The 27,074-nt window shown below is 38.4% G+C and overlaps 1 protein-coding gene across 1 annotated transcript in view; it reads left to right on the forward strand.

Annotated features, from left to right (window-relative positions):
• The window catches only part of LOC150104414 (2-oxoglutarate dehydrogenase complex component E1-like), a 596,096-nt gene that overhangs the window by 14,770 nt on the left and 554,252 nt on the right, over window positions 1–27,074 (forward strand). The window contains exons 2-3 of the mRNA XM_090396361.1: window positions 2,478–2,729; window positions 19,625–19,745. Coding sequence (XP_090252487.1) covers window positions 2,478–2,729; window positions 19,625–19,745 — 373 coding nt within the window. The remainder of the gene's footprint in view (window positions 1–2,477; window positions 2,730–19,624; window positions 19,746–27,074) is intronic.

A 27,074-nucleotide genomic window follows, 5' to 3' on the forward strand; every position in this document is an offset into this window, starting at 1 on the left:
CTCTCTGCTAGGTATCCAAGAGGAACGTTTCTAGTGGTGTACCCCAAGGGTCTGTTTTTTGGTCTATTGATATTTAATTTGTATGTAAATGATATTGGGAGAGGTTTGAATGGTGATATGCAGATGATGCAAAGCTGGAGAAAACTATCAGGAATAGAGCGGATGCAGGGGATCTGCAAGAGCACTTGAATGCACTGGGTGGCATGGGCAAACCAGTGCAGTTGTTCGTTCAGTGTTGCAAAGTGTAAGGTTTTTAAATTTGGGAAGCAAAGATGGAACATAAAGTATACAGTCAGTGGAAATGTCTTGGAAGAGGTAGAGGAGATAAGATATCTGGGAGTGATTGTGGACAAGGACCAAAAATTTCGGGAACATATTGCTAAAATTGTGAGAGCAGCACAGCTGGTAATGGGAATGATGCAGAGGACACTGACTTGTAGAAGTAAGGGTGTAAGGCTTTGATCAGGCCACATATGGATTATTGTACACAAATTTGGTCACCTGGTCTTCAAAAAAGATGATGTATTGGAAAGGATCCAGAGACAATTGACTAAGGTGGTTTCTGGATTGTTAACAGATTGAGAAAATGCAATTTGTAGAAACTGGTGGATAGAAGGAGAGAGGATATGATTGAGACATATAAGTTGCTAAGGTATTATGACACCAGATTAATGTGGAGAAAGTTTTGCATAGAGTAGGTGAAGATGAGAAAACAAGGTCTTCTGTGGAAGCTGTATAAGGAAAGTGTGAGCGAGGGGTTGAGGAGCAGGTTTTTTTGCATGGAGAGTGGCGAGTGATTGGAATGCATTGTTCAAGAGTGGTGAGTGCATAGACAATGAACATTTTTAAGGCATGGTATGATGAACTGTGTATGTGACAGTGGGACCTCCCTTGATGAGTCTTTTGATTCCATGAAGGCTTGATAATAATAAAAGCTCCTCTGAATGTGTTGCTGAGATTCTCAGGAAATTTCAGGTTACTGCATCCTTAAAACTCATCATCCAAATGTGCAAACTACTTTCCTCTCCTAAAAAGGCTACTTTTTACTACTGCTGCATATATACAGGGTGTTCGGGATAAATTTGACAGTTTCGTAAGGAAAAAGAAAATCTTCTTTGTATCTATTAAATTTAATGAATTGACAAAAAACATTACAGGCAGAGTTAATTACAATACTATCAACAAGATTTACTCAAAATAACCACCATTAGCATCGATCACAGCTTCAATCCTGCTTCGGAACCTCGAACAAGCTGATGCTACAGTCTCCCTGGGAAGGGCCGCAAAAACTGTTTTAATTTTATCCATTAACTGGGCTTTTGTATTACTGGAAGTGCGATTGGTGTCTTTTTCAACTGCGCCCCATACAAAATAATCCATGGGGTTAAGGTCTGGGGAGTTTGGAGGCCAAACATTTGGACTGGTGAAGTCGTAGAAATTTTCAGACAACCATTTTTGACTTTTCCCAGAGGTGTGGCAAGGGGCCGAATCCTGCTGCCATACATACGGCCTACCATTGGTAGGCCGTATGTATGACAGCAGGATTCGGCCCCTTGTGTTCACGTGACAAAGCCCGAATTCCAATGCCAGGGTTCTTCAACACCTGTTCCTGCAGATTTGCGAGGAATTCTGCTGTACGAACGCAATCAGATCGTCTGCTAGGGATCTTTCTTCTTGCTACATCCTTGTAGTCACCATTGCAAGTCTCTAGTTCATGCCTGATTGTTTTTACTGTATTCAGGGAGCATTGGGCAGCAGTCGAAATATCCTTATTTTGATGGCCGGCACGAATCATCATGATACAAGTTATTCTCTTCCATGATTCAGGTGGGTTCCAGCTATCCATCCTTTCTGACATCTTGTATATGAATGAAGAAGGGTCCAACCTTTTAAATGAAGAGAAGTGTGTGTTAATACATGTAACTTACAGAAAAATATAATTAATTATAAATATGTCAAATTTATCCCGAACACCCTGTACAAAGTCCTATGTTTCTGCAGCTTGTTATACTTTAGCCAACCAGGTAGATCATTTAATTGTATTCTGAACATAGTGTCATATTCAATCGATTAGACTTTATCTCTACTGGCTCAACATGGAATTGATGCTAAGAGGATCTTTTGGAACAATTCACAATTACTGTGGTAGAAGCATTTATAAATATGAATGTTTATTTATAGAAAGTATTGAGATCCTGTTACATTGCATGAGTGTTATTCCAGTGATGGTCCCTTTTCCTAAAATGTAAAATGGAAATGCATTAATTTTTTTTTTGTTATTCTCAGTAGTATATTGTAGTTCTATAACCTGTATACACTTGAGTGCATATAAGATTTCATTGTTACATGTTTTATGATCTTATATATTGAAATTTCCATTTTTCTTTTCCTTCTCACTAAAGAGATTTTATGAGACATGAAATATTTATATTTAATTTTTTATAATTTCACAAACGTTTATTTTCTAAATCTAACAGTCTTGGGATGCATTTTTTCGAAGTGCGTCTGCGGGAGCTGAACCAGGAGAAGCATACCAGAGTCCTCCTTCTCTTGCTCCATTCTCTCATCAGTATGTTTCATTCTATCCAGCACCATACATACCATCTTCTGTATACCATCCAGGAGCTGTTGCAGTTGTTAGTCCTATACCAGACAGCACACATCCTCATGTTGCTGCTCGTGAAATAGAAGACCATTTGTCTGTTCAGGCTGTTATTCGCTCATATCAGGTATATATTTCTTAGAGAGCTACATATTTATTAATCCTTATAGCACAGTCCATTATTATATTATATTCATGTGAAATTAAGATTGTCAATTTTCTTTAATGTGTGTTTGTTATGCGCTGTAATCAGCATATAAAATGTATTGAATATTTTACAAAAAAAATTATTATTCAATGTTTATGGATAAAAACAGAGTGAGGAAAAAAAATAATAAAAATTTATTACAAAACTTTAAAGCTTATGTTTCCCTGGCATTACCGAGAAATATAAGCTGCAATGTTATGAGTACATAAATTTAAAACAGCAGGAAATATGCTTGAAAAAAGTGGAACAGAAATAGTGAATGAGAAAGAACAACCTGAGTTTGCCAGGACCTGATTCTTACTTTAAGACCATGGTTGAGAAACTGTGGAAATAGAGGGGATTTTTTTTTGTGTGTGTGTGTGTGTGTGTGTGTGTGTGTCTATAAATATTTATATGAACAAGGCATGCAATAAGCCGGCCTGGTTGTCCGAGTGGTTAACATATCCGCTCTCCAGCTCAAAGGCTGTGGGTTCAAATCCCGCCTTGGGCATGGATGTTTGTGATTGTCTGTGAAAATAATAGTGGTGATGGTGGACAGTAGATGGCGTTGGTGTAGATGAGACAGTTTGTGGATGAGGTTGAGTGGTGGAGACCGAGAGTTGTGCCTCGATGAATCTTAGGACTCCCTGGAGGTGTCATCTTAATGTATACTTCCTATACATTAAGTATAGGAAGTATATACTGTATATATACTTCCTATATATAGGAAGTATATACTATATTGTTTAACCTTCATATCAATGACATTGAAAGGGGATATTCAGTTGTTTGCAGATGATGTGAAGCTGGGAAGGATTATTAGTAATAGTGCAGATGTGGTAGCCCTGCAAGAGGATTTAAATAAGCTAGATAGGTGGGCAAATGAATGGGCTGTCAGTTTAATGCAGCAAAATGTAAGGTCTTGAGGTTTGGGAAACATCAATGGAATGCTGCATACTCTATGGGAGGAGTTATACTGGAGGAAGTAGGGGAGACAAGAGATCTGGGGTTGATGATTGATAGAAACCTGAAGTTTAGGGGACATATTGCAAAGGTGGTGAAGGTAACACAGAGGATTGCTGCAATTATGAGAAGGACACTGACCTGCAGAGATAAGAGGGTTATCATTCCGTTGTATAAGTCTCTGATCAGACCACACTTGGACTATTGTTCTCAGATTTGGTCCCTAGGATTCGAAGGGGATAAATTAACTGTGGAAAGGATACAAAGACGGATGACAAAGATGGTTTCAAGACTGTACAAGCATAGTTATGAGGATCGGCTGAGGGAATGTGGACTGCAGAGTTTGGTGGATAGAAGAAGGAGAGGTAATATGATTGAGACTTTTAAACTGGTGAGAGGTGGTTACAGGGTTGACACTGGGGAGTTCTTTCGCTTGGTTGAACAGCAGGAAGGAGTGATGACAAGAGACCATCCCTGGAAGTTACGAAAGGAAACTGTGAGCAAGAGGATAAGGAGTGGTTTCTTTGTGTGGAGGGTGGTTGAACCGTGGAATGCATTGCCTGATGGAGTGGTGGGAGCGAGAACGGTCAATGAATTTAAGGAGTGGTATGATAGACTTTGTGTTTCTTAGGGGGGACCTCCCCTCAATGAGTCTTGACAGACTTTATGTTCTTAGGAAGGACCTCCCATGATGAGTCTTTTGACTCCATGGAGGCCTGAAGAATAATAATAATAATAATATATATAGCCTATACTTAAGTTCAAGTAGGCTTAGAATTAAAGAAATTGCATGAAGATGGTTCATGTGAAATCTGGCATGACAAGTGTGCACGCAGTTTCCATTGTTGTTATTCATCAACATGAATCATTTACGAAGGAATGCGGGTTTCAACTTTAGTAGTTTGATATCACCATAAACAGTGATATCAAGCTCATTCTTAATTTTATGCCAATGATATATTCTTAAATAAATCCAGTCTTCAAGTCATCTGGACTCTTTTACTAAATTGAATAACTACTGTAATACATTATGAAATCAGAATAAAAAAATTGAAAATAGGCAACATCACAGGAAATATTAATCGCATTCTCTTGTGAATCCATAGAACAAGTAAAACATTTCAGCTATTCAGGCATGGTTTTTAGTGAATGATATTGAAGTAGATAATACAATAAGTAAAGCTGGTACTGTGGAGAGACAGTTGAATAAATTTATATGAAGAAGAAATTAACTAAATCAAGTTACTAATAATGTACATGATAATAACCAAACAAATTTTAATGCCCCAACCGGCCATCATGTCTATAGACGTCCAGCAAAATCTGGATACGATTCTGTAACACCTATTGAATAACATGGATAAGAAGTGCAATTTGGTTTCACTATTTCATCCACCATGGCCAATAGAGAGGTTGACACAGATCCAGAATCATATTAGAAATGAAAATATTTGGAAAGAATTACGATTGCATGAGTAGAACCAATCTAAGGTATGATCTGACCTAAATTGAATGTGAGAGGAAAGGAAATGTCAGCAAAACAGCATGCTTGATGCCATGATGGTAAGAAAAGATAAGAGGAAGACCAAATTCTAAGTGGATTGATTCATATAATATGGTCTTAGAAAACTGAAATGCAAGATCTAAATACTGCAGACCTGACGGACATATTAATTTGGAAGAAAATTTTGTTGATAAGAAAGAAGAAATAATGTAAACTCACTTGCCTCCTGCATCTTGTGATGGTACCTATCTAGAAATAATAATACAACATAAATATCCTATAACTCTTTAAGAAAGATATATAATAAATATGTTTTTGAAATCCTCAATTCTTGATATATTCCTCCAAAAGAAGCATTAGTCTCTTTATACAAGTAACCTAGTCATGAGGATACTTCATGTACACTTGGATAAAGGATTAAACCAGGAAAAAATTCTGCTACCTTTATATGAGACCATAAAAACTGACCCTCAGTTGAAAAGTCCTTGATTATGGTTCCTCACTTTGGAATGTAGTGACAATTTACTAATGTAGCGATATCACTGTGCACTATGTTAAATACATCAGGTTGATAGATCTTAGCAAAGTAAGCAATCGTTGTTTGAACTATTGCATCTACTTCTGACACAAAGGTGGGTACCTTTCTGCATTCATTAAAGTTATTCTTCTTCTTTACTTAACAGCATAACGATCAAGTTCTTTTTGCGTTTCCCTTACCCTGCACAGCCACTTTTTTTTATCACATTTCACCTTATCTCTTTGTACAATCCTCATAAATTTTTTTTACTTGTGCTTTATATATAACTCCTCCCACTCTTATTCTCATGATATTCCTTCTAAATCTTCTTATGGATACATCCACACTGCCGTCCTATTTGTTTTTCGAGCACTAGGGATACATAGATATCCACATTTGTTTAAGTATCGTTTCAAAGCTTCCGTACAGTAATATCCTACCCTTTCGGTAATGAATACCATGAGACTGTAGGATGTCTGTATTAAAATTCAGATATCTCAAAAATTAAAAATAAGAAAATAAATTAAAGCTAAGAAGTTAGTAAGCAGTCATTTTATAAAAATAGTTATTTAAACGTGTTTCCTTTTGGAAACACGTTTAAATAAGTAAGAAAGAAAGATGTTGAACAGTGCTATATTTGACTACTAAAATCTTGTTTAGATATAAAATAAATTTATTTAGTTAGATGTAAGGACATAATTATGCTTTTGTATGAACAGTCCACTTTTGTGATGTTGGTGTTTGTACCTAGACAACTATTGTTTACAATATATGTTGTCACTTACAAGAGAAGCCAAAGTTACCTGTATTCATGTTGTAAAAATAATTAAGCATTCTTACTTCAGTGCACAAGATTGTGAAATGAAGAATTGTTATAATTTCCATTATTTTCATTTTTAACTTATAATTAAAACATTTTCTGCACAGTGAAGAAAGAACTTTGCCATTTCAAGCTTAGTGCTGAAATCAGTAATGCCGATGCAAAACAACAGACTGAAGCAGAAGTTTCTCAGTTGAATTTCCGAGCATATGCAGGAGAAAGAACATTATGGAATGTTGCTAAGCATTCACCTGTTAGGGAAGAGTAGAAAAGGAACACAGTAGGAGAAAAATTGTGGATTTTTTTGTCTCTATGATTAAGACTAGACAGAATTAGAAGAAGAGACTGGCACCTCCATGGAGTCTGAAGATTTATCGCAGGAGCCCCAATCTATCCACACAATATATTATACCTCTCCTTGAACCCACCATTAACAGACTGATTCTGGCAACCCATTCCACTTATTCACAATTCTTTAAGCAGAAAACTAGTCCTCACACCCCTACTAACTGCACGTTCATTCAACTTCCAGGGATAATCCTATGTTCTGGTCCCTCTAGCCAAGTGCCAAAACATTTCCACTACATCTATCCTATAAAACTCTTTAAGCAACTAAAATGTTTCTATCATATCCTGTCTTTTTCACTTATCAACCAACTTTTGCATTAAACACACCATCAATCTATCCTCATAGGGAACATTTCATGGACCACTCACCATCTTGGTCACTCGCTTCTGAATCCTCTCCACCACTTCTTCATCCCCCAAGAAACCCAGGGTGACCAGACTTGAGCACAGTAATCCAGATGTGGGCATATCCAGGCCTTATAAGGAGGAATAACAGCTTCTTTATCTCTACTTGTTAATGTATTTTTCAGTAGCCAAGTAATCTTATGGGTTACCTTAGCAATATGTCCTCTAAACTTTAACTCTCTGTCTACCACCACCATCCCTAAATTTCTACCTTCATCTGTTTCCTGGAGTAGAGTGCCATCAATGTGATACGCTGCTTGCAATCTATTTATCCCAAAATGCATAACTTTACATTTCTCGATATTAAACTGACACACATTAACTTTTGTTCATACTGACAGCCTATTTAAATTGTCCTGCAAGCTCTCCACATTGCCTTGGTTAACTATTACTCTACCTAATTTCGCATCATCAGCAAACACCTGGATATTTCTTTTCAGGTTATTTCCCATATCATTTATGTACAAATTAAACAGCAATGGTCCCAGCACTGAATCTTACAGCACACTATTTGTCACCTGTTTTTGCCTCGATTCTGCTCCTCCATATACCACTTTTTGATATCTGTCCAGCAGCCGCCCTCTTATCCACTTAACTAGTGTCATATCCATCCCCATTTGTTCTAATTTGCATAACAAAGTTCCATATAGTATTTTGTCAGATGACTTTGGAAAATCATTGTGTAGCCATTTCTTTTATCCACCTCAGCTTGTTACTCTATTATAAAAAAAGGTAGTAAATTGCTAAAGCATGACTGATCCTTTACATAGCTGTTTTGATCCTCATACAGTATCATATTTTTATCTACCCATTCTTGAATTCTCTTTTTTTACCAATTTTTCTAATACTTTTATCACTATGCCTAAGATACTGATTAATTTGCTACTGCAGTCTTAGAACCTCCCTTATGCAAAGGAATTATTTTGCCCTCTTTCCACTCCTTGGAAATCTATCAGAGATGAGACTTAAAGAGCCTAGTCAAAGGCATTGCTAGTTCCCTTGCATATTCTTGCAAAATCCTAGCTGATATCCCATCTAATCCCACAGCTGTATTTACATTGAGATTCTGTGAACCTCCAATTCATTCACTCAGTTCCAACATTAGTGTCTGTCACATGAGGTTAAAGCAATAACCTCATCCTTGTGAGTTTACTTTATCTTAGTGAGGTTAAAGCAGTTATCTCACTAGGATGATATACCCTTGCAACATGGTCACTCAGTATAGTTTGCCCACCGTTTGTAGGTCCCTGCTTCGTGTCTTTCCAAGAATAGTCGATTCATGCTGAAGGGGAGAAAGAAATGAAGGACGTCCAAATTGGTCGCCGACACGCGAAATCACATGCTTTATAGATAAAATTTTCCAACTGTTATACAAGCAACATAGTTAACTACAATAATCATAAAAGAGAAGTTAATTTTCCGACGTGTAATAATAAACAACTCATCCCACAATACGGTCTGATTACCCTATTATCGGAATGGATTCTCCTTTTTCTAAGATGCGCAGAAGTGTCGAAGGATCTCTAATCGGTGGGCGAACTATAACTTGACTATTTTATCTACTTATGTCTTTTTGTGACCATCCTCACTCATTAAGGTTAATTTTCTATCGTCATTCTTCCTCTTAATTGCCACATAACGAAAGAACTCTTTGGGATTTCCTTTTTAAGGTGTGGTTTTCTAAAAGTATTTTAGAAAACCACACCCTAAATGGTGAGTTTTGATATCACCTCATTATTCACTAATGTACCACTGATTGAAACACTTAACTTACTAAATTCACAATTTCCCCAGGATATATTTCAGCTATTTAAATTCGCAGTACAGGCAGGTTATTTTACATGGAAAGGGAAAATATACGAACAATTAGATGGGACAGCTATGGGTTTGCCCCTTTCTCCCACTTAGCCAACTTCTACATAGAACATCTGGAAAAACTAGCCATCAACACAGCCACTCTCATACCTAGTCTCTGGCTTTGCTATGTTGATGATGTGTTTGCTATTTGGCCACATGGCCCAGACACATTGAAGACATTTTTAGTGCATCTAAATAGCCAGCACCCTAAAATCCACTTTACAATGGAACTAGAAGCCAATGACTGTCTGCCCTTCCTGGACGCACTGATCACACATCCTCCAGAAGGTTCCTTATCATTTTTGGTTTATAGAAAACCCACACATACAGGGAGATACTTGCACAAACAATCACACCATCACCCTTCTCAACAATATGGTATCTTAAAAACACTAACCCATAGAGCTAGAGCAGTCTGTTCCAATGACATTGCTCTCACTGCTGAACTTTCTCACCTACATCACACCTTCTTAACCAATGGTTATAATCCCCATAAGATAGATAACATGCTAAATGCTACCCAGAAATCCCCTCTATCTATCTACCACAGAAGACTAAAACACAACTATCACCATCCCATACATTAAAGGCACATCTGAAAAGATATCTAGGGTGCTTAACAACACCAACTATGCACAATATTTAAACCTTATGTAAAATTAGCAACTCTCATCCGTTCAACTAAGGACAAATGCACTCCTTTATCACATCCAGGAGTCTATGAAGTGCCCTGTTCTTGTCATCAAGCCTGCTACGGACAGACAGGAAGAACTGTGTACATCTGCCTCAGTGAACACAAAAAATATATCCGACACTTTTGCTATGGCAAGTCGGGTCTGGCAGACCATGCTTTGGATACCCCTGCACACAGGATCAATTGGAAAGAAACAAAAGTAATACACAGAAGCTTCTACAAGTCAGAGAGGTTGTTCCTGGATCAACAGTAGCCTTAAAACATACTCCAAGCCTTAATAAATATGGCTGTATAAATCTACCAAAGATTTGGGAGACAGTCATCCTAAGACCAAATTAATATTTATTACTTTTATTTTATTTTTTTTTTCAAACTTTCTAAGACTGTTATTTGGAATACTATTTCAAAACTTTGAACTTTTTTTTTTTTTTTTTTTTAAAACCTAGATGGCACCCTATTAGGACTTTAGTCTTGTGTTGCACACTGCAATTACTTATACTAGCCACGCTGTTACACCGTATTGTGGTTGTTTTGCATTTGTAACAAATGTTGTGTTGTGTGCTCTGAAGATGCTGGATATAATACCAGCGAAATATTAGCTTTTAAGTTAATAAATAGTTAATCTATCTGTATTCATATCAATACCGTTAAATCTATTACTACATGTCTGACGAACACATAAGCCTATCCACGCATACTAACATCCTTATCCTGCAAGGTTTTATCCCATGGTACAGATTTAGGCTTCTTCCTAAGCATGTCATAATCACTCACCTTGTAGCTTTACAAATACTTCTTGATAGAATATATTCCTCATATTTTACAACCTACCAAGTCAAGACTGCATGGTCACTCACCAATTGGAGGCAATGTTGGTTATGGATGTAGCTATGCATAACCACCTTGGTTATGGATAGCTCTTCTGATCCTATGACCAGGTCCAATACTCTCCCACCCTCTTCCTAGCCCCCCTCCACATGCGCCTTAAGTAATTATCTCTTAGCAGGTGTATAAATTCTATTTCCTTCCTGCCATGTGATCTTTCTTCCTTCCAGTCTATTATAGATGAAGTCCCCTGTAATAATCATTCGACCTGTACTCGTACTAATTTGGTGATACGTGTCTTTCAGATCATCTGTGAAACTCGCTGGCCTTGATCAGCCACCCTCCCACCTGTTTCCTATTCTTTTTGGCTGCAGTTCATCTGCTATCATCGGCAGTATTCCTCTTCCCTCCCCCCCCCATCCTATTGTCTCTGTCTTCCCTGAAAATACTAAATCCTTCACATTCAGTTCTTGTAACTACATCATCTGCTGTTAGCCAAGTCTCACTGATGCCTGTTACTTTTGGCAGGGTTGCACTAACCAATGCCAAAATCTCGTTCTTTTTGTTTCTGATATTTCTGGCATTAGTATATAGAAACTGCAGCATTAGTTTCCTACTTCTGCTTTTACTTTCAGAATGACTACCCTATTCAGTATTTTTGCTTGAGAGACTAGATTCCTCACTTGGCCATTCTTACACTCACTCGCTAATGGGTGCCTTCACATAAACCCACTTGCTCCCACCCTAATTGCATAAGTTTTTTCCATGAATTTGCACTTCAGCATGCTCAGTGAACAAAGCTCTCTCCAGATAACTAACACCAAAATCATTTAGATGTAGTCCATCAGCATTGTACAAATTCTTCTTTCCATCAAACAAAGACCACAGATCCACAAATTCTATATCATTCCTTTTGCACTATATGATGACTTTTGCAATAGTCATTATATAGGATTTAGGAATTCTTAATCTGATAAGTGATTTCCAACAGTGGATATGGTTTTAGTTATTTCTTCAGATGCTTTCATACAGAACTCAAATTTGTTCTAAAATGGTAAAACTGTTGATGAGGAATTTTTAGAAGAACGATGAGATTTTCACATAGAAAGCTATGAGAGTGTGCTGAAAATTATTATTATTATGCAACACCTCCAAGGAGTCCAAAGACTCTTTAAGGGAGGGCTGATGAAAGTTTATTTTTCACTTGGTTAGAGTATAATAAATTTAGTTTAATCCTTTATCCAAGTGTGAGCAAACAAAGTTTGCGCCTGAAAGTATCTTCAGGACTGGGGTAAGGTGATACAACACCAGGGCAACTCCTTGCAAAGGTGTAGCAAGCTACCAGCACTCCTGTCTCGGTATCTCCTTTAATGCAAAACACATCTCCTTGCAGATATGTCTAATGTTATGCATTAAGGGAAGGGCCACTACCCAGACTAGTTTCGACCTTTATTGAGGTCTCTTCATTGGGAGCCAGGCCCAAGCTGAGATACCAGGCAGAAGCATTCGCAGGTCATCTCTACCTATAGGAGTTGCCAAATGGTGTGCTACCCTTTTTTAATAAATTACTCTGGATTTAGAGAAAGATGTTGAAAGTTTATTTTTCACTTGGTTAGAGTATAATAAATTTAGTTTAATCCTTTATCCAAGTGTGAGCAAACAGAGTTTGTGCCTGAAAGTATCTTCAGGACTGGGGTAAGGTGATACAACACCAGGGCAACTCCTTGCAAAGGTGTAGCAAGCTACCAGCACTCCTGTCTCAGTATCTCCTTTAATGCAAAACACATCTCCTTGCGGATATGTCTAATGTTATGCATTAAGGGAAGGGCCACTACCCAGACTAGTTTCGACCTTTATTGAGGTCTCTTCAGTGGGAGCCAGGCCCAAACTGAGATACCAGGCAGAAGCATTCGCAGGTCATCTCTCCCTATAGGCTCCCACTGAAGAGACCTCAATAAAGGTCGAAACTAGTCTGGGTAGTGGCCCTTCCCTTAATGCATAACATTAGACATATCCGCAAGGAGATGTGTTTTGCATTAAAGGAGATACTGAGACAGGAGTGCTGGTAGCTTGCTACACCTTTGCAAGGAGTTGTCCTGGTGTTGTATCACCTTACCCCAGTCCTGAAGATACTTTCAGGCGCAAACTTTGTTTGCTCACACTTGGATAAAGGATTAAACTAAATTTATTATAATTTAAGGGAGGGCATCTCCTCTACAACTGTCCATCTCCACCACTCATTCCACCAACGACAGCTACTGCCCATCACCACCTAGTATTTTCAAACATCCATGCCCATGGCAGGATTCGTACCTGTGGCCTTTTGGCTAGAGAGCAGATACGCTAACCACTTGGCCAACCAGGTCAGCGAAGTTGTGATAATTATCATGTAGGAATTGAGATAGAACCAATGTAACTTGCACGTTATTCTACATATTCTCCACGAAGTGTTATACACTTGTTACAACACTGCTGCATCATTTGCAATCCTCTGAGAAAAACATCTTTCCCTTGTTGCACATACCAGTCCTTAGCTGCAGACATGACTTCATTTGTGATAAATTTTGTTTCTTTCAAGTGTATTTTAAATTTGGGAATAGGAAATAGTCAGATGGGCCCAGGTCTAGTGAATAAGACGGGTGAGGCAAACATTGAAAACCTAAGTTGTGTATTGTCTGTTGGGTTTATGAGCAGATGTGTTGTCCTGCAAAATGCAACATGCCTCTGCTCAATCTCCTGTGATGTTTTTCCTTCAGTATCTCCTTCAGAGCTGTTGAATAAACTGCTGCTGTAACAGTTTCACCTTTTTTGTGGTACTTGGTAAGGACACCATTCATATCCCAAAAGATATAGCAAAGATATAGGCTTCCCTGCTGACTTTTGGGTTCGGAACTTCTTTGGTCTCTGGCTCTTAGTGATGAAGCAACGTTTCATCAACAATCACAATATGAGCCAAAAAATGTGTACCTGATTTCTCACAATGACCCTAAAGCCCTTGAGATGATGGCACATGATGTTCTCTCTTTTGGTTGGCATTGAAACATTTGGAGATCCACTTTGCTGAGAGCTTTTGCATGTCCAGATGTTGGTGGATAATGATCTCTAACTGGTTCCCTGGATATTCCCAGAGTCTTTGCAGTGTTTTTGGCTGGTATTCGTCTATCATCAAGCATCATCCTTAATGATAGGTGTAAGGTCTTCCTGACCTGGGGACATCTGTTGTCTCCAGGTCAGGATGCCCAGTTTTAAACTTGGCCATCAATCTGGCAGCTGTGGATATGCTGGGGCACAGTCCCCTAAAGTTTCACACTAAGTTTGGTGAATCTCAGTTGTGGACTTTTCTTGCAGCATGAAAAAGTTGATGAGGGCCTGCACCTCTGTGTCTTCAAATTTCTTCAGTACCTCTGATTTGTCTTCTTATATATCCTAAAAGAAAAAGAGAACAAATTATTACAATTTGTGATGAAATGTGGGGGTTAAAGGGTTTTAAGATGTTCTTTCTTGTGGTTATAGCTTTAATATCATTTTTGTTATAGGTGTTTATCAGAACATTTCAGCCCATTCCCCTCGTAATTCATTCTAAAGTGATGATATGGTTAATATAATTTTTAGTAGTTTATTCAATCAGCTTTCTGCAGCTTTCATATAGAAAGTGAAGTTGAAGTGAGTTGAATGAAGACAAGATGTGCTTCCTCAGTGTTCTGTGATTTTAAGATGCAAGAAGAATTTGGCTGTTATGGAGTTATGACAGATTAATTTGGAGGAAAATTGTTGATCGGAAGTTAGTAACGGTGTTACTTTTCCTGTAGTACTGTCATAATTATCCTTTACACTTTTTGAGGATACATATCAGGAATTTGATGATAATAATGTTACTGTCATTTAGAGAACAGATTTTATGTCTTTCTCCAGTGTGAATTCAAGAAGGAATAAAATGTTTCTATTGGAAACAAGAAAAAAGTTATGAATGATTCTGAAGCAGACTTTATAAGAATGAAATACGATAAACTTGCTTTCTGCTCCACTGGCAGTCGAGTCTTCTGGGCCCTCATTATAGCTGTTGGGTGTAACCTATGCCTTTCCTTGTTCTTGCCTCCACTCATGGTTCCATGATAATCTCACCCAAGGAAAAGGCAAACCACTTGACATCTGTTTTATCCTCCAACTCTTGCTTGAATGACCAAGGCAAATCACATAAGCTGCACACTGCAAGTGTTCTCCGAATTTTCTCCAGAAGGACATGAAGAAAACCCTGATTAATCTTGATACTAATAAGGTTCCTGGTCCAGATGGCATTCCCCTGTTGTGCTCAAAGCTTGTCCCCCAGAATTAACACCCATCCTGTACCATTATATAAGTTATCATATTCAACTGGTATTTACTGAACTTCATGGAAGCAGCCCTATCTAACTTGTACCTAAAAATGAGACAAAAGCCATTTAACTATCATTCCATTGCTCTCGCTTCAATCAGTACTTTCAAAAGTGATGGAGAAAGTTATCAATAGCTAGCTTCTTCACTACCTGGAAACTCATCAATTAATTAGCAATTATGGATTCCACCATTCTTGTTCTGCAGCTGACCTTGCTAATTTAATCCACCTTTGGACACAGGCCATTGAAAGATTTGTAGAAACCCATGTTGTCACTATCAATATTTCAAAGGCATTCGATCATGTCTAGCATTGAAGCCTCCTGAACAAGCTACCATCTTATGGCCTCTCTCCTGCACTCTGTGTGGATTACAGTACAGTACAGTACCCTGGGACACTCCAACATTGGCAGAAATCTAATGAAGCCATCCACTATGACATGCAGTGAAAGACCAGTGAGGAAGCTGACAATCCAAGTCATGGTGGATGGCCTCTTCATTAGATTTCTCTGTCAATGCTGGAGTGCCTCAGGGTACTGTACTGTAATCCACACTCTTCCTCCTTTACATCAGTGACTTCAAATCCAATTCACACTCTTTTGCCATTGACAATACTCTTCATTCCTCTTCCTTATTTGAGAAACTCTGCAATACTAAAAGAAGCCTCAAGATCTAGAACCAATGACTTAAATACTGATATCCTCAACATCCTCAAATGGGGTGAAGACAACTTAGTAAATTTCACTGCCATAACAATTCAGTCCTGCTTTAATATCTGCAAAGAAAGATCCTCCCTCTGCTCATATGTATTTTTGATAATGCTCAAGTTTTGTTTCAAGATCAGCTTTCTTTTCTTGGGCTGACTGTCATATCCAGTTTATTCTGGCTCAAACATGTTACATACATAGCCTCCTCAGCCTCTAAAAAAACTTAGTGTTCTTTTCTGTTCAAATCATTACTTCTTTTCTGCTCAACTCTTAACACTTCATTCATAATCTCAGATTTGATCAACCTTGGAGTATTGTTCTTGCACTTGTGGTAGTGCACCTAACACCTCTCAAAGAACTCTTAATAATACACACAAGAAGGCAATCTTCTTAATAGGTGACTCTTCATCATGGACTCCCTTTTGTCAGTTTCCCATAGGTGCTCTCTCTTTCTGCACTGCCTTTTCTGTATGTACTTCCATGGGCATTGCCTCTTCAAATTGGCCAGTACCATTCCTTCACTTTCTTCTTACCATGTAAGAAATAGGTCAGCCACTCACTGGCCAACATCCAGACACGTCCAACTCCAAATGTACTGAAGAAACTTCTCATCATCCTACTTCATTCTGTCCACTTCTATTCTTTGGAATAATCTGCTCCAGAGTACAACCTCTTTAAGAAACATATCAGTAAGTTACTTCTTTCTCCATGAGCACTTACCCACAAATGGAACTATTGTGTTATAGGTCCTATGACCTTTCATATGTGAGATCATAAAACAAATAAAAAATAATTCATATTTAGTGTTTTATGTTAGTAAAAAAAAAAAAAAGAAACCAAAATGTATATACTTCAACAAAATCTTGTTGTTTTCAGCTGTCTTTTAGAGCTGATTCACAAGATGAATTTATCTTCTGCCGATAGTAGCAGAATGAGAAAAGTTCATTTGGAAGGAGGATAAGTCAAGGTATCCAGCATGGAATTAGCATACAGAATTTTGACTATCCTTCTTTTATAATATGCATTGCTCCTTGGAAGCAACCTGAAAAAAAAGGGTAAAAAAGCTAATAAACACATACTGTTAATTATCCAAGTATTAACAGTAGTAGTAGTAAAGTTAATTATTAATATTACTACTTATCTCCAACAACATGATCTATTGAAGAGTGATAAATTGAAAAGAGAAAAACATGATCTACCTTCACAAAACCATGTTGTCCCCCATACAATATCCCATTTTCATCTATCCAATCCTGTATTCTTTTCTTGACTAATTTCTCTAAGACCTTGACAATGATTCCTGGTATGCTAATCGGTCGGTAATTTACAACAGCAGTCTTGGAACCACCTTTATGCAGTGGAACTATTTTCCCCTCTTTCCACCCCCTCGGGACTAACCCAGATCCGAGACTCAAATTAACTGCTTCTCGTACGACACGAGCTGGTATACCATCCAATCCCACGGATGTATTGACATTGAGGTTTTGCAATAGACTACTCACCTCCACTTCATTCACCACAATTCCCGTATAATCTACTGGTTGATTCGTTTCTGCAATGTCACCACCTGGATGATATATACTTGCAAAGTGCTCACTCAGTAACTCAACTATATCAACTGATTCAGTTACCTCCCTACCATCGGCATTCTTTAAAATCATTCTGCCATGTACATTTTTCCTTTTACTTGCTACATATCTAAAAAAACTGTTTAGGATTCTCTTTAGCCTGCATGGCCAATGTTCTTTCGTAATCCTTTTTTGCTTTTCTTACGACACTCGTTACCCTTCTGGCCTGCGCTTTATACCGTTCATGTGCCTGCCGGTCACCTTTCTCCTTAAATTCCCTCCATAGTTGTTTCTTTTTTTGCAGCTCAAGCTTAATGGTGTTATTCATCCATTTAACCCCTACTTGATTTATTATTCGGACTCTAGGTATACAGTCAGCCATTGCTTCATGCAAACACTTCTTAACTGCCTCCCATACACCATCAACTTTAGTCCTTGCAGTTGTACGTGCCATGGCACTGAACCAATCAATCTCCTAAGCTTGTCATATTTTCCAGCCTGATAATTCCACATGTACCCTGTCTTAATTGAAAATTCCACACCTTTAGCCACCTCCCAAGACAAGCCCCTATGATCACTCTCACCAATTGGTGGCAATGTGGTCATATTTGTTACAGCCAAATCCTCAGATGTAATTACTAGGTCAAGCACTCTCTGACCCCTAGTATTTTCCATTACATGCTGTCGCAGATAGTTATCCCTTAATAACCGCATAAAATCCAATTCCTTCCTCCCGTGTGTCCTCCCCTCACTCCAATCAATGCGACCATAGTTGAAATCTCCCATAATAATTACCCTCCTTCCACTCATTTCTTCTATTTGCTTGTTCATACTGTCACCACCATCTTTTCCATCACCTGGTCTATAGCAGCACCCAATTGTATATTTAGTTCTGCTAGCCACAATCTCACACCAAATGGCCTCAAATGTGCTCTTTTCTCTATCCTGCAATTCAACTTCTATTCTCCTTCGCTGTAGCACATCAGCTATCATCAACAATACTCCTCCAATTCTCCCGGTCATTCCTGAATACACTATACCCATCACATTCAATCCCACTAGCTATATCATCTACAGTCAGCCATGATTCACTAATACCAATAACCTGTGGTCTGGAAGTGCCAACCATGGCCAAAAACTCTTCCTTCTTGTTCCTAATATTCCTAGCATTAGTGTACATGAAAGACTCCCATTAGCCCCAACCCTAACTTGATGCCTCATATTAACTATCCCACTCTGATTTGTTATCCTTATTCGCTCGGGCATATTATGTTCATTCATACATTCAACTGACTCTCTAAGGACTGTATATCTACCCCTCCCCTTAATAAATCTAGTTTCCCTGAATTTGCACATCCACTACATTCAGCAACACTTTCTCAAGTCTCCTTACACCATAACCATTCAAATGCAAGCCATCCATCTTATATAGATCCTTTCGCCCATCGAACTCACTCCACACATCCACAAATTCCACACCACTCGTCATACGTAACCCACGCATAAAGACATTCGCAATTATGGCCCTCCTTTTAAACATTTCACTGTCATACCGTGGCAAAAGACCAATCATTCTAACTCTCTCACTCTTTTCTTTTGCTACCTCAAACAATTCATTCAGGTCTTCTATCATTTCCATTTTATCTCCTTTCAAATCATTCGTACCTGCCACAACACTTGAGGACTTCCAGGTATGTATGGAATCATGGAAAAACTGCTGGGATCGCTGTGTATACACACACACACACACACACACACACACACACACACACACACACACACACACACATCCAAAGGAGACAATGGAAACTAGGAGTTAAGGTGAGTAATTTTTTTTTTTATGACCCAATTCCATGAACTTCTTGGTAGACCTCATATTTCTGAGCAGTGAAGTAGGACGGTCAGTCTTTTTTCCCTAAATTTACTCTGTTGAACTTTAGTTATAACCAGTCATTTCTCTAGCACCTATGCGTGAGCATTCACTATATAAGGTTCTTTGCATCTCAGATGGGATTCAAAACCAGCTCTTTTTAGCTAGAAGGCAGTTTTGATACTGGCTGAGCTATGAAAACTCAGTAGTTATGCTGATTGAGTGTATCGCATTGAAGATTTTAAGCAAAATTAGTTTGTCGTTTCTTTTTTTAATATTAAATACATTTTTAAAATTAACTGTTGGTAAGTTATACAGAATCATAATTACTTTGTTTTTTTAATTTAGAAATATATATAATGTTGTAAATCAACTTCTGCCTACAGGTACGTGGACATTTAATTTCCAGGCTTGATCCTTTGGGAATCAGAGCTGCAAACATATATTCACCATTTTCTGACGGCCATCCCAGCTCTCCAGAGGTCGTACTTCGTAGTTACAAATTGGGTAAGAAAGAAAAGATAATCTGAATGTTAATTTGATTTAATTTATATAGGAGAGGTTTAAAACACTTTGGATAATTTTATATCTTAAGAGTTATCACAGTAAAGTAATTTTGTAGTGGTAGATAATGGTTGTATATTCTTGCCTGTGTATGGCAATGGTTTGTGGTGGAGGGGATCTCAAATTGATAATACTGGTCCTTTTCGTTCGTCCCCTTTTTCTTTGCTTTTCTTCCTGTATTCTTTGCTCTGCTTCTTCTGAGTATTTTATGCTGTCCAGTCTTCCAAACCACCATCACTGGGATCCACACCCTGCCGCCATGTAGTACAACCCATGGACATCCAGAAAGGGAGATCCTGGTAGGCTTGCACTACCTTCTCTGCTTCAGCAAGATGGGTTCTAAATGGCCCATTGAGGAGTAGTCAGCTTGTCTGCTTGCTTGCAAGGGTTAATGATTTAGGTAGATCTCCATCTCCTTCCCCTTGGCTGGGGTCAGGGCCCAAGGCTTGTTACGATGCCCATTTAATATTTGGGGTAGTGTTGGTATTCCTCTCCTGAGCACAGTCATTGCTTGCCAGTGAGTGGGTGTCCATGTATGGCTCTGTGCTTAGTAGGAACTCTGGCACTGAACAAATAAAAATCCTTTGAACATTTGAAGATAAAAACGTAACAAAATATATCATACAAGTATTCAAAGCGGAAGCTAGCCACCACCACACCAATTCTGAAATCTTCTTGGTATACCATAATGCAAAATGAAATTTTCTTTGTATCAAGTAATGAGAAGCACACACACCATTTCATAAGTACATAATGCAATGCATTATACTAAGGCAATTGATGTGAAGTCATTAGCCTCTATATACACGGTGTTTCACTTGTAGGGGGCTCCCAAGTTATTTATTATAGACATAATATACAAGATAGGCAAATGTAATTGTGGTAGTACATACATTGAAAGATGTCCAACATATTGCCACCTATTGGTGAGACCATGTTGCCACCTATTGGTGAGAGTGATCATAAGGTCTTGACCTGGGAGGTGGCTAAAGGTGTGAAATTTGTGATTAAGACAGGGTATATGTGGAATTACCGTGCTGGCAAGTATGACAAGCTTAGGGGATTGCTTGGATCAGTGCCATGGCATGTACAACTGCAAGGGCTGGACGTCGATAGAGCATGGGAAGTGATCAAAGAGCATTTACAGGAGGTTATGGCTGATTGTATACCTAAGGTCCGAATAGTGAAACAAGGAGGGGTTAAATGAATGAATAACACCATTAAGCTTGAGCTGCAAAAAAAGAAACAACTATGGAGGGAATTTAAAGAAAGGGGTGACCTGCAGGCACACGAACGGTATAAAGTACAGGCCAGAAGGGTAACGAGTGTGGTAAAAACAGCAAAAGCCGATTATGAAAGGAAACTAGCTATGCAAGCAAAAGAGAATCCCAAACAGTTCTTTCAATATGCTGCAAGCAAGAAAAAACTGTACATGGCAAAATGATTTTAAGGAATGACGATGGTAAAGAGTTCACTGAACCAGTCGATATAGTGGAGTTACTGAGCGCGCACTTTGCAAAAGTATATCATCCAGGTGGTGACGTTGAAAAAATGAAGGAACCATTAGTTTATACGGGAATTGTGATGAATGAAGTGGAGGTGAATAGTCTATTACAGAACCTTAATGTGAATACATCTGTGGGATTGGATGGTATACCGGCACGGGTCTTGCATGAAGCGGCTAATGAATTATCAGTGCCCTTGACCATGTTGTTTAATCTGAGTCTCAGGTCTGGCTTAGTCCCGAAGGCGTGGAAAGAGGGGAAAATAGTTTCACTGCATAAAGGAGGATCCAAGACTATGGTTGCAAATTACCGACCGATCAGCATATCAGGAGTCGTTGTCAAGGTCTTGGAGAAAGTAGTCAAGGGAAAAATACAGGAATGGATTGATGAAAATGAGATACTGTACAGAGGACAACATGGCTTTGTGAAGGGTAGATCATGCCTCAGTAACTTGCTCAAGTTTTATAACAAGGTGACGGCTGAACTGGATAAGGGAAATGGGTTTACAGTGATACTGCTGGACCTGGCAAAGGCGTTTGACAGGATACCACATGGAATTCTAATCCGTAAACTACAACATATGGGAATGGATATAGGGTTGGTGAGATGGATAGCTGGGTGGTTGATGGAGAGATATCAAAGAGTAGTTTATTCAGGAGTAGAGTCCAAAAAACGGCCTGTGACTAGTGGTGTGCCACAGGGTTCTGTTCTTGGACCACTGCTGTTTAATCTGTTCATTAACGATATAGGGAAGGGTCTAAGTGGGACAGTTCATTTGTTTGCTGATGATGCAAAGTTGGGTAGGGCGATAGTGAATGCAGAAGATGTCGAAGTCTTGCAAGATGACTTAGATAGATTGGAGTTCTGGACTAAGGAGAATGGATGTCAATTTAATGTGACAAAATGTAAGGTTATGCATTTTGGAGTGAAAAGATTAGCAGCAGTATATCACATTGGTGGAACTGTACTCCAGGAGATTGATGAGGCCAGGGACTTGGGAGTGTTGGTGGATAGGGAGATGAAGTTTAGGGGGCACATTGCGAAAGTAGCTAAATCAGCTCATCAACTCACTTGGTTGTTGAAAAATACCTTGACGAGCAGAGAAAAACAAGTTATTGTACCTCTGTACCGAGCCCTGATAAGACCTCATCTCGACTACTGTGCCCAGATTTGGTCACCTCGGTTCCTTCTTGATGGGGAGGAGGTTGAGAGGATCCAGAGGCGAGTGACTAAGATGATAGCAGGTCTATGGAATGAACCATATGAGAACAGGTTGAAGATTTGTGGGTTGCAGAAACTAGTTGATAGGCGGAAAAGGGGAGACATGATTGAGACATTCAAATTGCTAAAAGGATTCTATAGGATTAATTCAGATGATATTTTTGAGATCAGGACTGGTGGTGGGAGAACTAGGGGACACCCATGGAAGCTGGGCAAGAGTGTGGTTAGCAGGGGTGTTAGAGCTGGGTTCTTTACTTTTAGAGTGGTAAATGAGTGGAATAAGCTGCCAGAGTCTGTTGTGGGTGCTATGACAGTGAGCGAGTTCAAGGCAAGGTATGATAAATACTGTGAGAATGTTGAACAGCTGCGTGAACATGATGTTTAGGGCCTCCCTCGATGAGTCTAAGGACTCCTGGAGTAGCCCGTGGTAATAATAATAATAATAATAATAATTGCATCACAAATGCTGGAAGTAGCCACCTCCTTCCTACAGGCACCTGGCAACCCAGCACTCCATGTTTGCGAATGTCTCAGTTAGCTGAGCGTGGCAGATGTCGTCAATTGCAGTGGTGATGTTCGCTTTCAGTTGCTGGAGTGTGTGTGGTTTATTGGCATAGACCTTTCCCTTCAACATGTTCCACAAGAAGAAGTCTAGGGGACTGAGATCTGGAGACCTTTGTGGCCATATTCCAACTGAGTAACAAATGTGTGGATAATTTGTCAGTACACATTTTTGTTCACTGCCATTTTAAAGAATATGGGCCCTATGATGCCCGTGTGTTACATGGCGCACCACACTCCAATCTTGAGGTCACGCAGCAGATGTTCATGAATTGCATGCATCAGCCTACAAGTGCATATTCTGCAAATTGACATACCCAGACAGGTGGAACCATGCTTTTTCTGAGAAAAATGTTATGTCTAGGATGTCATTGTTTTCAGCCACAAAGGTCTGAAACCAGTTGCAGTATGACACCCTTTTTGTGAAATTGGACTCCTGCAGTTCCTGCACTGTGGATGCTCAATAGAGGTGAATGCTCCTTTTTTTTTTTTTTTTTGCTGCTCTGGCAAGTCAACAATGACAAGCCAATTTTTTGGGACAGTTGCCATAACTTGCATGTCCTACACAAACAGTGCAGAATGCATCCCCCCCCCCCAGACATTCACTGATGTGTCTGTCGTCTCTACTTTTTTTTTTTACCATCTTTTGTATCACACTTTTAGATGTCGCTGCAACATTAAACTGTTTTCTGAAATTCGAGCGCCTGACCTTGAATGAATCCATAGTCTCATATGATCTGACAAAGAACACTTTCTGCTCATTCATGTGCATGTTTACGACACTGAGACTAGCCATGAACTGAGCTTATGAAGATGTGGGGAACTCAATGCTGAAAGTTGGTGATAGTTTCTATGGTGGCTGCAATGCAGCACGTAGGTGAGACATGCTGGAGCCATGTTGCATTTAAACATGTCTCTATCCATATCAGTACTCCCATAGTTGCAACTATCTTGTTTGTATATTATGTCTGTAATAAGTGATAGCTCAAGGCATCCTATGAGTGAAACACCCTGTAAAAGTAGCCCAGTCATGATGATACTTCACGTGCAAACATTGGTTTACTTACACATGGGTAAAGGATTAAACCAAGAATATAATTTCTTGGCATCTTTAATTTATAGTATAAGCAAGTGACAAAACTTTCAACATCTCTCTAATCGAGAGTATTTTAATTAGGGCGGGCCACCTTTTTATTACTTGTATATGATTTCTGCATTACTTCAACCTTGGTATCACTTCTTGGTCTGGCTCCTACTGATGACATTTATTAATGCTCGTCATTGGGTTTGCTTACTTCCTGGGGATTAGAGAGACTTTATGCTGTGGTGGGTTTTTGCCTGTCACTGGATGGAGCCACCACTGAGTTCCTGTCCTGGATTGATTCAGTTCAGGATTAATGTGTTTAGCAGCGATCCTTTAGGGTCACTCAGTGAGATTTAGAGTGATCTTGTAGATCACTCAGAGTTTTTTTGGAGAGGTATCCTTGCATTTAAACTTACCTCAATAAAGGTTGAAACTGGATTGGGTAGTGGCCTTTCCCATAATGCATAAGTGGCCCTTTCAAATATGAATAATGCATTGCATTATTCATATTTGAAAGGGCCACTTATGCATTATGGGATACTAAGGCAATTGATATGAAGTCATTAGCCTCTATATACAAGTAGTCCAGATGTGAAGATACTTCATGCACAGACATTGTTTGCTTACACGTGGATGAAGGTTAAACCAAGAATGTAATTTCTAGGCATCTTTAATTTATAACATAACCAATTGAAAAAACTTTCAACAGTGTTAATTTTGTTCACAGCATCAGAAGGATCTCTGTTAAGAATATTACTATTTTACCACCAGTTGGTGACAGTCATCATGTTGTTCTTTCCAGTGAAGTACTAATTATAGTGATGTTCCAATTAGGACAGGTTCTTACTTGAACTACACAACTGGAAATTATGATTTCATCATCATCATTAAATTCCTGACTTATACCCTCAGGGTATAAGTCAGGAATTTGATGATGAGAATATGGTAGTATTACATGAAAAGTTACATCATTACTAACTTCCTATAAACAATTTTTCTCCAGATTAGCCTGTTATCTGTCCAGACTCCGGTATTATCAGATCTTATATTTCTCTCTTTTAAGTTGCATTTTATCGTAATCCGTCTACATCCTGGTCTTCTTCTAGGTCTTTTTCCTGCCAAAGAACACTTGTTTTGCTCATCTTTCCTCTTGCATTCTGTTTAAGTGACAATATCATCTGAAATTAACTCTGCTAACACATTTCTGAATGCTAACAATGGCAAGTTCTTTCCTAATATCCTCATTTTTATGTAATACTGCCATTGATACCGTCTGTTGACTCCACTAATCTTTCTTTTTGCGAACTCTCATATCAGAGGTCTCTAGTCTTTGATCAAGTGCTTTATTTTCAACCCAGTTCTCAGATCCATATGTTAAAATTGTTTTGAATGCTGTCTTGTATACAATTAATTTAGTGTTTTGACTAATTTCTTTCTTATTCCATATAAATTTATTCATCTGACTTCCTACCATACCAGCTTTACTAATTCTGTTGTCTATTTCCGTATTTAATTTACCATCTTCACTAAATATTGTACCTAAATAGCTGAAATGTTTTACTTGTTCTATATATCTTCATCATTCAGGATACAGTTGATGTTTTCGATGTTTTTGCCTATTTTCATTAATTTATTACAGCAGATATTCAATTTGGTCAGGGAATCCTGCAGATTTTTCCTGGATTTATTTAGGAGTATAACATAATCTGCATAAAGTAAAGATCTGAGATTAACATCTTCAATTTTTTTATCAGGTTTAATACCACTTTCCTTCATAATGTGATCCATGCTGATGATGAATAACTGTGGAGATAATGTACTCTCTTGTTGCACACCCGATTTTACTTCAAACCACCTTCCTTTACCTTCTTCAATTGTAACTGCTGATTTACATCTCAAATATAGACTATGTATTGCTTGATGTAATATGCCATTTACACTATAACTGGAATGTTTTGAAGAGCTTTCCTATTGGCACCTTGTCATAAGTATTTTCCAGATTTGTAAAACTTAAATACAGATCCTTGTGTATTCCCCATGATTTCTCAACTATTTGTCTTAAAGTGAAAATCTGATCCTGACTACCTCTAAACCTACCTTTTTCTTCTCCAAACTTCTCCTCCATAATTTTTCTTAGCCATTACTCAAAATACTTTTGGCAGTAGGAACATTCAGTAGAGAAATTCCTCCGTAATTCTCACATCATCTGGAATTTGACCTTCTGACCAGGCCTTCTGAATTATGCAATGCAGCCACTGTAAAACTTTTATATCTCCATATTTGAGCACTTCTGGCCAAATTTCATTTACTCCAGCTGCCTTTTCAGGTTTGGTTATGATTTTTTCTACTTCAAGTAAAGATATATATATTCTTCATTGCATTCCTGTTGAATGTTTTCTACTATCATGCTGTCACTGCTTGTTTTATTCAGCAGTCTTTCAAAGTAATTCCTCCATACATCATGAATATCTTTAGTCTTGATGTATGGAGAATCTTCCCATGATTTTTATTTTGCTAATTTCACACAGTGCTTTGCTTTCATGTGTTTTGCTCTGTATTCCCCGAGATCACAATCTGACCTACTTGCCAGAAACTTTCAATTTGCTTTCTTCTTTTCCTTGACTGCCTCTTTAACTTCCTGAGTTTACCATAGAGTTCTGATTTTTCTATCCTTGCAGATTACCTTGCCACATGCATCTCTGGCTGATTCAGTGATCGCTTTCTTTACAGTTTGCCACTGAATCTCCAGGGTTTGGTTCTTGTTTTCAAACTTTTTCTATTTGAAAGAGTTTGAAAATATGATTTGGAAGTCATATTCTTGTTTAGTACAAGAATACTGTCTTATTCTTGTACTAAATTAGGATAATACTGTCTTTGGTTGTATGGTACCAGTTACTGAAT

This window comes from Typopeltis vanoorti, chromosome 8, assembly GCF_054136105.1.
Source record: "Typopeltis vanoorti isolate ZY-2024b chromosome 8, IOZ_Tvanoo_1.0, whole genome shotgun sequence".
Classification (NCBI taxonomy): Eukaryota; Metazoa; Arthropoda; class Arachnida; order Uropygi; family Thelyphonidae; genus Typopeltis; species Typopeltis vanoorti.